We start from the raw sequence: 14,420 nt of genomic DNA, 5'->3' as shown, positions 1-14,420 counted from the left end.
CCGTTTTTCTTTAGGACATAAAAACAAACCCATTTACAACATAATGAAGTAGATCTGAAATGCAGACAGGAGCTGGTCTTTGCAACTGGGGTAGAGAGACTATCCAGCCACTATAACCAATCAGCTGCAGCAAAACAAACACCAACCACTCAAGAACATCCACAGAAAGACACATTTTGCTGAAACATCAGTATACAAACAAATTCAGAAGTCCTAACACTAAGAAAACAGTTAAAAAACTGCTGAGTTGATTTTTAAATAACTTTAGTGGCAGCATTCAAAAAGCAGTCACCAACAAACTGGGTGGAAAGATCTAATCTACTGTATATATCTGATGCACTGACCTCATTAATTAGCCTTGTCTGCTTTGTTGAACACTAACAACTAAGACCTGACTATTCAATTTGGGCGTGACGCGAGGTTTTTATTCAAGGCAGCAGTTAAGTAACTTTGTGAAACAGATTGGATTAAAAATACAGCAAATACACCTCATTCACATGTAGTTTGAACTATAATAACAAGATATTTTGTTTTTGCAAACGATGGAGCAGCAATTTTATAAGCCTTTAATTAATAAAAATCAGAATCACTGAATCCATCAAAACATTACCTCTAACATTTAATGATGACAATACAAAAAGAACAGGAATAAAAAGATTAGAATGTAAAACCAAAAACCCTAAATTACAATAAATGGATTCCACTTTTAAAAATCAGTACCGTCAGGAGGAAGGGCATTTCAAGTGAACCATATACAGACTTTCAGTTAAACATAAAAATGCTTTCACTTCCATTTAGGGGAGAGAAACAATAAAAAATGGCTAACCACCGAGTCTGAGAGTTCTGTCTGTAAAATACATAGTGTGGGTCAGAAATCTGCTTTTTTATACACTAACAGCATAAATCGTACACTAACGTGGTGGTTATTCATGCTGGCAGGTGGACTAGCTGATTTTCACTAAGCTGACTAGCTACTTGCTGTAGAATCATATTTGATGGTTTGCAGTTATCGTGCTTATGATCTAATATGTCAAACTTCATTCCTCCCCTTCTGAATTCTTTGCTGCTCCTTCAACACTCGAAGAAGAAGCTTTGTAATCAGTTCTACTGAGTCCCTGTTTCCACTTAAATGATCACAGAGCATTCCAGCTAAACCAGCTGCCAAACCCCTAGCAACTAATGCACCAAATGCAGCACCAGCTGCACCACCTATTGTGCCAACTGTCTTGTGGAAATTGCATCCAATTGCACCACCGGTGGCACAGCCAAAGGCGACCAATGATACATCAGAGACTAAGCTGATATAAGCTGGACTAGCTGTTCCTCTCGCTGTCGCAGCACCAACCGCTCCACCAAAAGTGCCACCGAACACCCCTCCGAGTGCACCACCGATTATACTGCCGACAAAGCCGACGGTTGCACCATATGCAGTAAAGTCTTTACAAAACACGCTGTAAGCTGCAGCTCCAGCTGCACCCACTGCTCCACCGACCCCACCAGTGATGCCGCCACAAGCTGCACCAACAGCTCCACCGAACAAGCCAAACAGAAACGTCATCTTATACTCTGAATCTTTCTCCTGCAGTTCAAGATGTTCTGAGGTTCTCTGAAGGGAACCCGTCAGACTTGTGAGTTCTTCCTTTAGGTCAGTAGAAGCAGTAGATTGTCCATCGTCCGCAGAGTCCCCTTCAAAATCACCGTTTTCCATCATTTCTCTTCAGAATAATCAGTTTGATACTGAGGTGACCTCAACTACTGTTGAAAACTTAATGAAAGTTGAATGTTTGGTTACTGGAATAAGATTTGTAATTGATGGATCTCTTCGAGGACGCTGAGCTTCTCATTTTTCTGTCTGTGAATGAAAACCAAACATTTTCACATGTTCAACATGTTCCGAACGTTGTTTAGTTTATTTTGTGCACTTGAAATGAAAACTGTATGAAAGGTATTTGGTATGTAAGTATTAATGTGCTTAAGTTCCTGTAGGGGCTGTCATCGGAAATTATTCTCATTCTTTAGCGTTTCCTGTTGAGGTTGGTTGGAATTAAACTACTGACTGTAACAGTTAACCCTAATAATAATATAATGATAAACTTTTTAATACAAGGTTACAAAGTGCTGCACAATGAATAACTGACACATGTTAGATCTCAAAACAGAAAGATAAAGATTTTGTAAATCATAGGTACATCAGATAAAGACTGCAGATCATATCTATTCTTCGGTCACAGTTACATATTTGTCCACTAAGTAAGGTACTATATGAGAAAGTCAGGGATGAAATGTGATCTCTCACTACTGACAGTGAAACAAAGGTTTAATTACATACTGTACATTCATTCAGTGCAATATTTTTACTTACAGTTTATCGACTTTTCCACGATAAAGCTTCTCGACTAATCGTCTCCAACTGGATGGTGTTCACAGAAAAGGACACAAGTTCTGTAGTGTCTGATGAAGGAGCAAGAAGTAGGAGTGAGGACAGGGAGCACGGTGTGGTTACAGTAAACTTTCACTTCCACCTGCATCAAGACAGGAAGTATCAGATCGTAGTAAAATGCTCCGATTGTTTTAACACAAGTGATGAATTTAGATTCATTAACAGCTGTGCAGCGATCTGTAATTACTCTGTGCATACAAAACATGACCGCCGTCACCAGCATAAGTACAACTCTCAAAAACTCACAAGTAAAATGACTAATTTGATTATATTTCTGGATTATTACTGATGCACTGAGCAATAATTCAGTATTTAGTATAAGTACACAAGTAATACTACTTACCATTAAGGAAGCTCATTTTGGAAGATGCAGTTGCCTGTTCTGCAGCTTTGTACCTCACTTGTGAGTCATTTTGGGTAAAAACACGTGACTGCATGTAGTTAGTTCTGCATTATAACGATTTAATGACAGGTTCCTATTGTTTGATTATTATCGCAAAGGTTATATAACGTGAGACAAAGCAAAAAACTATACTTTCAAAATCATCTAATTTGCGTTTCACAGTTCACTCTTCTTCTTCTTCTGTGTCCATCTCTTCCATCACCATGTTCAGCGAAATGATGTGTATGAGTGAAGTTATTTTTCAAATTAAAGGTCTAAACCAGTGGTCTACTCTACTGGAAGATGTCCGTCAGCTTGTTTTGACATATTTCTGCCCTCTAGTGGACAAACCTCAGTTAATGCAGCTTTAAATCAGGCTGAATTAAACTGCTTAAAATAAAATGTGGCTCAGCCAGAGACCCATCACGTGGTAGGGGTGAAGACGAAGGTCAAACTCAACTCTATTTGCATAATAATGAACTCAAACTGGGCCTCTGAAGAGCAGGTTCAGTCGGGAATCACCTTCAGCCGCCGGCTCATCTCCCCAAGAATAAACAGAGGAGCTCTTTAACACTCATTAGTGTCCAATGCCGCAGTGATCCCAGCCTCTGTTAATTAGAGAGCTGTACTACACTCTGTTCACATGCTCTCATGTGACCTGATGAACATTTAGGCAGAAAACTGTGGGTCTAAGGTTCTTCGATGCCTAAATGTTAATGATGAACCTCCGTGTGGTTCGACACAGTGCCGACCTTTTCTGGATATTTAAGTGTATAGTTAACTATTAAATACTAAAACAGGTCAGTGTACAAAATAATGAAGGTCTCAGTGACAAACATCAGCTTAAGCTTTGATTTTAATTTATTAGTTTTCACTGTTGACTTTATTTGCTAGTTCTTCGCTGTGACTGTGGCTGTGCTTTTTATTTTATTACTTTTTTTTATTATTTTATTTTTTAAGGTCATTTTAAAAACTGTTTCGCTCCCAGTTTTCTTCTGTTCCTTTTTCTTGTCTACATGAGGATTTGTTGTCTCAATACCATCAGTGAGCACTAGAAAAACAACTGACTAAAAAGCTGAGTGGTGGTGTCGTATCTAGTTCTGTTAACATCCACTATTCCCCCTCTCGTATCATCTCTTAACACTTTTTAACACATTCAATAGACAAACTTCTCTTCAATGCCAACAAATCACCTCACTTGTGCAAGTTATGGCTCATGAGGTAAAACATAAACTGATGCAGATCCTACTGTCTGTCCATTGACTGAAGGTTCTGAATTATCCTGTTAAACACATTTAGGAAAACGTCAAAATATCAAGGTCAGAAAACTCACCAGGATGAAACTGTCTGTCACATCACTGCTTTGCATCATGTCCTTCAGCAGTGGTTTCAAAATGTGCCCTTCGTGACAGGAAACACACCCTTGGAAAAACATCAGAGGTCATAAAATATGTAGAAAACTTGATTTAATACTTTTTGTATAAAAGTCATGGGGGGAGAAGTCTACGTGCAAAGTTAAAAAGAAACTAACAGGACCTCTAAAGCTCATTAATTAATGAACACATATAAAACAGTAATACTGGTACAGTTACCCGGATAGATAATGTGCTTTACTTTAACTGCGACAGTAAAACTCAAAACAACTGTCTGAGAGACAGGACTGAGACGACTGTAAATAAAGATCATTAATAAAAAAAAGAAATTGCAGCGTGAGCAGCATTTCAGTGGTGTTGAGGTATTGACATGAGTCGGTCTTGTTGACATGAGTTGTACTAAAAGTATTTCTGGGATAACAGGATAAAAAAAGAAATCAGCCTCACCACGGCGCTGGTCACTAACAGCAGCTTCTCGTTGCGTTTCTGTGATGATGGTGAAGAGCGAAGGTCACGCTGTGACCAGGTTTTAATGAAACACGTCCACAATTCTTCAACCTGTAAACCAAAACCTTTTACGTTCACTCACAGCCTGTCGGGCATTAAATTAAAACTACAATCATTCTCCTCCTTCAACCGTTTTTCACTCTTCATCCTGTTCCTCTCTGCTAATGCAACACTTCAGCTTCTCCTCAGGAATCATTACATTTTAATAGAATCTAAATGAACGTTGCCCCGACCTCATCACACCCCAGCTCCAATCTAATTGAACACACATTTGGTTAGTGTTCAGCGCTGCCACGTTTAAACCAATCGGTGACATTTATTTGTCTGCGGGGACGAGTTCAGAGTCAACACGAAAAACGGACTTTAATGATACATTCATGATTTATTAAGGATGGTTACACAGCTTCTCGGGAAGAGTTCGGGCCTGTTGTCCGAGCCGTGTACGGATAAAATAAACGTCGAGAACTTTAAATGAATTTGGAGCAAATGTTAACAGATTCGCCCCAAATCAGAACAAAACATTATTCTAATTCATTCAAATATTTCAGTTTCCCAGTGGTTGAATCTTGATGTGTTTCATCCAGAATTTTACTATTTGTTTAGTGTTTTGTATAATATAGTATATATATATATAATATAAACAGAAATAAGCAGCAGAGTCATCCATAAAAAGTTGGTCATCTCCTCTTTTACATCAATAAAAATCAAAGGATTTCTACTTTTAAAGTAGCCTTTTTGGTCAATGACCTTGTGTTTAGTTACTTTTTAATGGCAACAGTTTTGTCATAATTTGTGTTGACAGAATTAAAACTCTGATTAGGTAAACAACCTTGAACTCCTTGCGTACTTCAGATTTAGCGAACACAGATGAGGCGTTTACAGCGGTCGTGTATAAGAGAGTCACCTTTATTGTCACAAAAACACAACAGGAACGTACAAAAGCAGCAACCTTTTTTGTTTGTTTGATTTTTCTCACACGAAGCAACTTTTACCGTCCATACACAGAGTTGCGCGGTGTTTTGCACTGTTTAGTTGGTCTTTAGTTATACTGAATTTGTAATAGATTATCATTCTTCATCACAGTTCACAAACAACACTTACCCCACACAGCAAGCATCACTCTCAGACTGGAGGAACAGCATTTAGTTGATATACAATAAGTGAATTATCTTTCTCAGTAGTTAGAATACTTGTTTTTCTTCTTTATTCTGACATAAAAGGGGCATTACTGACCCGTTCTGAACATAATACAAAAATCTATGTTACTGTACAATTTGTTTACTCTATCATACACTCACAGGTATACACAGAATTATTGACAAGAAAATGAGGCCTCTGTCGACCCAGCGTGCAGATTTCCAGGAATGTTTACAGTATGCATGCCATTTTGGATTTTTCCTTTTTTGTTCATCTAGAAAATTTCACATAAAATCAATTTCGTAATAGATTATTTGGGTTTATATACATGATTTGGACACCCACAAATGATTTGGACAGTCACACATTCATCAAGAAACCAACAACAGAATTTGAACTGTGCAGTCTGTGCAGCGTACGCATACAATTGGTTATAATATCAGAGGAGAACGGTTAAATCGGGGCGTCCCATCAGTGAGGTGACCGTTTTAGAACGAGGAGGATATGTGCTTTTTAATAATGTGGCGGTAATATTTACTGTTCAGTCCATCACAACCATCTGGAGAACCTCCCACTCTATAAAACAAAGTGTGAACATGGTTTGCAGTAAAAATAAAAAATCTTTAACAGAAAAATAATCATTTACAGAATGTGTAACATGCTTATGAATCCTCTTCTTCAAGTATAAAAATACAAAAAAAGCTTCTATAAAACATAGATGACACATCTTTTTTACATGTTAATAAAACAATCTCTTCCAAACAGAAACTAAATGGTCATATAATAAACATACGATATGTGTGTGCTGTGATTTAGGTTATACTTTAACTGCGTTTTCCTATTTTCGTGCTCGATTTTAATGCCATTTCTGAGGCTACCAATTCATTCCCTAAATGTGTTAACTGGATACTGAAACATCTGCATGTAATTTAATTTCTGCTAGTGGTATAAATACACACTCCGTGTCAGATTCACATTTCCCTACAGCAAAATGTCAAACAGCACAAAGCCTGTGTGCAGGATTACTTCTCTTGTCGTTTTAGATTTGTTTCACTGCACAGTTTTAACATTTCGACCCAAACAACCTTTTGAACCTGTCACACGAAGCAGTTTAATAATAACTTTCACTCTGTTCACAGAATCTATTGTTTGTTATTGGGAAAGAAATTATTGTTTGGGTTTTTTGTTGTTTTCTTTTTTCTGTACAAACAGAAAAATCATTTAATATACATAACAACACATCAACCAAGCTGTGGCCGTTTTGTTTTCCTTTAAAATTCCAACATCTTCACATATAATGATCAATTTGTTTGTCATGAGAAGTGCGGCGGTGCTCAGACGCACATCAGAGCTGCGTAAACTCGTTAATTGAACCTAAACACATGCAGGTTACTGGTACTTCTCCACATGAACACTGTTTATGTGGTCAGAAAATAAAATCATTTGAAACTAATACATTAGTCAAAATAATGTATTAGTTTACGTCAGTCTCCATCTCTCTACCTTCAGTTTCTATTAGTTCTCTACTATCAAATAATGATATCTTTTTGTTTAACTAGTCGCTGAACACCTTGTACTACTCATAAAATCTAAACCTCTACCGCTTCATATTCGTTTTAAATCCGTCTCTTGCATGTTGAACTGTGAGCAGCTCTTTTATTTCCTTTGTGAATCCTTGTAACAACAAACTCAAACACTGAATTTGGCACAGATTCAGTTGAAACTACCTTAAGTGTCACGTGTTCATTCATGTTCCCGTCTCGGTTTGGCCGTGTGACAACATACAGACAAACTTAAGCCAGTAGTGGCGTTTGTTACAGCGACAGTGGAGAAACAGAATAGTTACTAGTCTGGAAAAGTTGAGTTAAACTAACTCCCAGTGTGAACAAACAATTAAAACCTGCTTTTAGTTGTTAGTTTGCAGCGTGAAACTGAGACACAGCTGTTAGAATCAGAAGATGATGGATTTGCAAGTTAAAGTGTTTCAAACTGCAGGTCCACAGCTGATGTGGTTTCCTCTAAATCTTTATCTGACAGACCTACAACATCATAAAGGGAGAAGTGTCATAATTTAAAGGAACAATACGCAGAACTCTGATAGGATCATTCTTATCTTTTAACAGCATCCTGAACTGAGACCAGAGAAATTCAGGGAGAGAAATGTTCTCAGCTGAGATTTGAAAATCATTGCGTTCTGTTTTTTTAAGGTGTATCTTATCTTTTTTTTTTTTTTTTTTTAAATTGGGCTTGTAATATATTTCCTATACTTACACACAGGCCTATAACTAAATAACGGAGATCTGCAATGACAAACAACAACAGCTCCTACTCAGAAATTAATGTGAATTTTTCAGTTAAATTTAGCATCATCTTACTGGTGGTTTTGAAACTTGTGACTCCAACTCTGGCGTGTGTATTTCTCCACCAGTGGAAGTTTGTTTCACAATAACTAGCCATGCATCGAGCGAACACTGACAGAATAATTTAACATCCACACGAGCTGGTTTATAATATAACGTCAGCAGCAAATTAACAGACGGTGTAGGATCATGGTCGCTTGTCATTGTCAAAGTTTAATGTTTTGTTCGTCTCACGTTTGCTCCGGTTCGTGCAGCAACTCGCGTGTTCTTTTTCGAGTCTGAAGAGAACGACTCTGTCCAGTATTTTGTTTTTGGACTGTAGAAAACCCTTTTAAACGTTTGGTGTCAGTGCTACGTATTGTTCCTTTAAACCAATTACTGGCGTGTGGTGTTGTCTTATCTGGAGGAATAATTAGCTGACCTCTAGCTGAGAGACAAATTATTCAAATAGAAAAGTCTTGCCTTCGTGGCCTGAACTAGGATTTAGGAGTCCAAAACCAGAATGATCCGAGTACTCACTCCACACGTAATTAGTCCAGCTGAGACCTGACGGACCTGAGAAGCAGACAGAATGAAGGCAGCAAAGCAAGTGAAGGAGAAAGGAAAGAAAGGAAGACCGGCTCACAGACCAAAATGATGTGACAAAATGTGAGCGGGGTTTCTGCTGTAGCACAAGAAGCAGCAGTCGGTGGCAAAAGCTCAGCTCTGCTGCGAAGAGCAAGCACAGCGGAAAGAAATTAAGAGCAAAAAAAGTCCAAAAACAAGGCAAGAAAATTGTTGAATGGAAACAAGAAGCAGTGAAAGGGAGGGGGGAGAAAAGAAAAAAAGACAAAAATCAAAATTTACAAACAGACAAATGTATTTCAAGTTTTTTAACCTTTAATCTGCTGCTAGGATTTCTCTGCCTACTCTGTGCTACCACTACTCTGAAGCTCCCATCTCCTGATTGGCCGGTGAGGACGTCAGGTTTTGGTGCATCGGCGTGACCGTGCTCCTGTTTGTGGGAAGATCAGACACAAGTGTGCGGCTGTTGCTGAGCTGCAAACAGGCAGAAATGAAGCTGTGATCACTGAGCTGCTGCTGTCACAGCTCTGGGACCGAGAATCAGATTTTATTCCTCTAAGTGTGACGCAGGGAGAAGAGAAGGGATAACGTAACGTAAAGGAGGGTGAGGAGGGGGAGAGAGAGCGAGAGAAGAAGACAAAAGGGCAGATAGATGACAGAGGAATCAAAAAAGAGACAAGGAAAGGAGAGATGTGTAAGGGAGGCAACACGAAGAGGTAAAAGAGGAAGGAAGAGTAAAAGGAAGGATAGAAGGCGAAAGGACGAGAGACGGAGAGAAGAGATGAGCAGAGGTAAGGAGACGAGGAGAATAAAGAGAAGACGAGAGGAAGAGGAGAGGGTGAGTGAAAAAGAGACATGAGATAAGAGGAGAGGCAGGATGTAGAAAAAGGACAGATGAGAAAAGGAGACAAGAAAGGGAGGAGCAGCAATGAGGAGAGGAAACAAGAAAATTAGACAAGATAATTAAAAGTGGGAGAAGGTAAAGTTGAAAGGAAAGGAATCACACAGAGGGGACAAGGAAAGGAGACGAGGAGAAAGAGGCTCTTGGTGCTCCTGAGAAAACATTTCCTCCAATCTGACCTGATCTGTCTTTAAACACCACAGCAGCAGCCGCCTCCGAGCCTCTTACGTCCCGGAAAAATAAACCAACTGGAAAAACAGCCAAAACCTGGATGCCCCCTGGTCCCCGCACGCTGCCGCCGCTAACGGCTGACGAACTGTGTTTACTCGTCTGTGAGCTGCTGACGGTTTGTCCGTCCAAATATTCAGGGAGGAAAACTGTGAGGACAAATAAAAGTTACTTTGAGGGAGACGTGTTTACCACAGTGGGACTGGAAAGAGTAGATCAGGAGGAGTGCTGGACTGATGTCTGTGTCCTTGAGAGGTTCTTACACTGTAGAGTGAAAACCTAAAGGATAACTCCAGTTTTATTACAAGGTCAGCATCATGTTTTTAGTGTAGATGTGTCCGTATTTCTAATGGTTATATTTTGTCCTGCACATGTGCACAGGAAACGATGTTTAGCATAGCTAGTTTTTAATAAGTGGATTTGATTGTACTTCTCAGTATATGTTTCTTATTTTGAGATTAATAAACACTGTCGTGTTAATGTTGTGACAGAACAGTGTACGTATCCAGTGTCTCTATTAATAACGGGATTGTGATAGTTCCCAACTTTTTATCTTTGTAACTAACGTACCAGTCAGTGCACAGTGTTTATATCAGCCTCATGCTAACGAACCAGCTATCAAGGCACCAAAACAACTCATTTTAATTGATCTGGTGAATCCAGTGACAGCAATAAAGAGCAGATTTATGAAACGGAGAATGAAGTTGTAATAAACTGGAATTATCCCTGAAATTATACTGTGCAAAATGCCTCAATACAAGGAAGGAGATAAAAGAAAAATCACAGGAGTTGGATGAAGATGGATTCTTGCAGGCTGGTGAGGATAAAAACCTGACTGTACTGCCTGGAGAAACGGCTGACTGAATAAAAAGCACTTAAAAAGCCTTTCACGTCTTCTGAATGCCTATATTGTCTGTAACTGCGTTGGAACAGGGAGTACAAGGAAGAAGAATCCAAGCCTGACAACAGCTTAAGTTCACCAACAAAAGAAAACAGTTTGTGGTGACAAGGTGCTGCCTGGAGCCTCGGGGGGGACACTGGTACATCTGTGGCTCTCTTAGGAACAAAAGCACTGGCAGAGACAGATGCACCACCCGGGCTTGAAAAGGAATTATAAACTGCACCGTGTCTTTTTATGCAACAGAGCAGCAGTTTCCCGTCAAACTCAGAAATCAACAGTAAAAGCAACTGTGTCGGTGTTGGCGACAGAAAAAGGCCTGATCAGGTCAAACAAAGTACAAGTGTTGTCACCTCGGCATGAAAATAGTATTTTGTCACATTATTATGGTTGTTATGGCAGATGAATAGATAAAAGTCTTCTGTTGTCCAAACGTTTGCTGTCCTATAAAGCCAGAAGCAGTGACACTAATGATGAACTTCATTATACTTATTTTCAGCTGATTGTTTTAATCAAAAACACAGAACCAGAATCAAACAGATGCTTCTAGCTCCAGCTTGTGCCTCATGTCTCACAGTCTAACTCCTTGAATGCCCAGAAAGAGTCGCTTTCACGACGCTCGTCTAAATTCCTCAGACTCTTCTCTGTGGTCGGAGTCAAAACAATTTGTTTGGTCCTAGAAAATAAGTTTGGTCAGTTTCGATTACGTGAAAGATAATAAAGTTAGCTTTAGCAGGACTTAGTGGTGGTTTTTAATTATCTTTATTGCCCAGATGAATTCAGTTAAGAGGAAAAACAAACCAGATAAAAGGAATTTTGGTTATTTGTGATTAAAGTAAAAAAAATCTATAAGTTTAGCTTCAGTAAATTCAGCAGTGGCTTTTTCACCAGCTAGCTTCGGTTTGATGTATGTAGCCTCTTAACTGTCTGGTTTAAATTCTCTATGGGAAAAACAGATTATAGAGAGTGCAGTGACTGCAGCCTGGACGGGAATACGAAGCCACACTGCAATAAAAGTACACAGTTAAACTGCAGATACTCGCTTTGGCCTTCGACGGATAGTTTTCTGCAGCTTTCTCAAATAAAAAAGGGTGGAAAAAAAAAACTACTTATTCTACTTTCTGATTTAATTAATTGTACCTTATCTTACCTGTATGCTTAAATTACAATATTCATTCCAAGGTGATTTTGCTTGTAAAGAAAATCTGAATGCAGGAAATGAGTTGGTATTCAGATTTTCTGGTAGAAAAACAAACGTTGCTGAATATTAATATGTGCAGCGTCTTATTCAAGGCAAGTGTCACACACATGTGCAGGTGTTAGCCGTGTCCTAATTGGTGTTCCAGCTAATGGGAGTTACTGTCAAACACACTGTCCTCTCCACTTGGTAATAACCAGATGTGTGAACATGTTTCCAAAGAGGTCTGGGCTCATGCGGTGACTTGAGCTACTTTTAAGGGTTGTTTGGAAAAATATAATCTCTAAATAGAGCTATAAAAGATGCACTGCATGTTTAATTGGTAAATTCATCAATTAATCAAGCGACAGGCCTGAAACGGATCCAAGTGCAGCTCAGTAACTGAGACGATGATTCTGGGCGTGAGCAGCTAAGGCGCTCCCTTGGGTCTGCTATCATTTTCTCTTTCAGCTCTTTTCCCAACGACCGTGGCCACGACTGGGCCAAGTCTGCTCCACTCAGCAGGTCAGGGGCGGCTTGGAGTGTCTGCAGCAGCTGATAAGACGAGTGGATCTAAAGGGTCGTGCTTCAGCGTTCACTGAGTTTAACCTCCTGCTCAGTCATACAGACCCAAAGTGTCAGCGTCTCTTGAGCAGTGAGCTGTTAATTTACATAGCCAGCTCTGACCGGGCAGTTGATCACACTATACTGGTGCACAAAGCATTCAAAGCACAATGATCATATTATAGCTCCAGCTGCTTTTTAAAGCTGTTGAGAATTTGGAAGCTGCCGATCAGAGAATTTCTGTGTAGACTTTAATAAACCAGCCTCAATACAGAACATTAGTAATTGATGAGAGAACTTAATTACTATACTTTGACCTATGTTCATGTCTATTTACAAGAATCTGAGCGGGAACAATTTCCATATTGAAGGTTATAATTTCTCACATTGTCAGAAAGGTGATAATTCTACTGTATGTTTATTATTGAGGTGATGGTGGTGAAGTTGTACTAGGGTGCATTATACACTGCTATCCTTATGTTTTGGCCCCTATTTACATGTGAGTGAGGGGGCCAAAACATTAGAAACACCTCTTTCTCCACTATTTTCTATATAAACCTTACAAAAATATAAAGTTCAACATAGTTTAGTGAATTACAGATGCTGAATTGGAGATTTTGTGGAGAAACAAATGAAGTAGTAAATAAATTCAGTGGTTGTATATTCCATAATTATGATAACTGTGGATCAGGAAGTTGGGAGAGTTGTCCACTAATTTGCAGGGTCACTGTTTCATTCAAGGATTCCCTTTAAAGTGAGACGGCAGCACCTTGCATCGGAGCTACATACATATTTCCAATCATTGTGGCCTGTCTTTGCTTCACTGTACATTTTGTTTACTCTCCACTGCTTCTTCTTTTTCAGCGCTCTACTTTCTTCTCTCCTCCTATAAATGTCTTTATTTCACACATTAAACTGAATAAACCTCTCTACAAAAGCAGCTTTTACAGGTGACCTTGCACCTCGCGCTTCACTCTCGCCATTTTCCATAACAAGCAGTAACATTACAGCTGTTAAAAGGCAATTAAGAAAGCTAGCTTAATGGATTGGCCTCTTGGCTGCAATGTGGACCTTTCAGCCTGTTCAATATCGGCCACAACAACGTACTGAAATACTGTGCAACTGCTGCCAGCTAATACTGCCTGCTAACCTTGAGATTTAAAGGATGAGTAATACAGAAATAGCAGCATGAGGTAATTACTGGAGCAAAGTGAGAGATGTTGAGGAGGATTCAGAGAGAGAAAATACGACTGGATGATGGTGAAATATCATCACTCTGACCTGATATGAAATCATTCCGTGGCATTTTAAAGATTATGTCGCACAATGGAGGCAAAGATGTATCTGAATAGATCTAATATAATAAAGCTAATTTAAATCAGTCACAAGCACCACCAAGATTTCTTCCTCGAGAAATCAAAACATCGACATACTCGTACGACAGAAATCTCTACGTAAGCTAGGTTAGATCCAGTAACTCAAATGTCAAAACACACATCAAGAACTGGTAAAAATCACAGGTTCTGTAGATCGCTCCCGCTCTGGGTTTAGTGTAATCTCAATGTCTGCCAGTAGAGCCTAACACAGTTTTTCTCCCGTAGCAGAAGTCGCAGGGGGAAACCTCCTTTGGAGTGACAGCAGAGAGCAGACGAAGCATCAGATGTGGAGCTTTTAGAAGTGGAATACCTGCTGCTGGCCCTGCACTTTAGGGAGATCCTCTTTCTGCTTGCGGGTTTTGGGCCTCTCCAGGCTGCCCTGTTGAAGGTGTTTGAGCCTGGCTGCGACGGTGGGGCCCTTAGTCGGCCCCGGAGAGTTACTGCTGTTCTGTGGGAGCCAAGAGAAATTAGATATTAACAGAACTGTCATGTGAATTGGAGTTGTTTTACACC

The 14,420-nt window shown here is 39.4% G+C and overlaps 1 protein-coding gene and 1 long non-coding RNA gene across 8 annotated transcripts in view; both read right to left on the bottom strand.

Annotated features, from left to right (window-relative positions):
• Positions 1 to 42: 42 nt before the first annotated feature.
• Positions 43 to 3,066, bottom strand: LOC113156875. Its single transcript, XR_003298316.1, has 3 exons — positions 2,784 to 3,066; positions 2,363 to 2,522; positions 43 to 1,852 (listed from the first exon to the last, which is right to left on the bottom strand). It is a non-coding gene; the product is annotated as an uncharacterized LOC113156875 (long non-coding RNA).
• A 2,544-nt stretch (positions 3,067 to 5,610) lies between these two features.
• zgc:114120 (uncharacterized protein LOC619267 homolog) overlaps positions 5,611 to 14,420 on the bottom strand; it is a 78,582-nt gene continuing 69,772 nt past the window's right edge. For 6 of the 7 annotated variants that reach the window (XM_026352240.1, XM_026352244.1, XM_026352242.1 and 3 more), the window contains one exon: positions 5,611 to 14,355. In XM_026352240.1, coding sequence (XP_026208025.1) covers positions 14,203 to 14,355 — 153 coding nt within the window. In that variant the 3' untranslated portion in view covers positions 5,611 to 14,202. The remainder of the gene's footprint in view (positions 14,356 to 14,420) is intronic. The other variant, XM_026352241.1, reaches the window with a different exon arrangement.

The sequence above is a fragment of the Anabas testudineus genome, chromosome 19 (assembly GCF_900324465.2).
Source record: "Anabas testudineus chromosome 19, fAnaTes1.2, whole genome shotgun sequence".
NCBI lineage: Eukaryota > Metazoa > Chordata > Actinopteri > Anabantiformes > Anabantidae > Anabas > Anabas testudineus.
The sequence above is the reverse complement of the archived record's forward strand: the minus strand, read 5'-3'. Positions and strand labels throughout refer to the sequence as shown.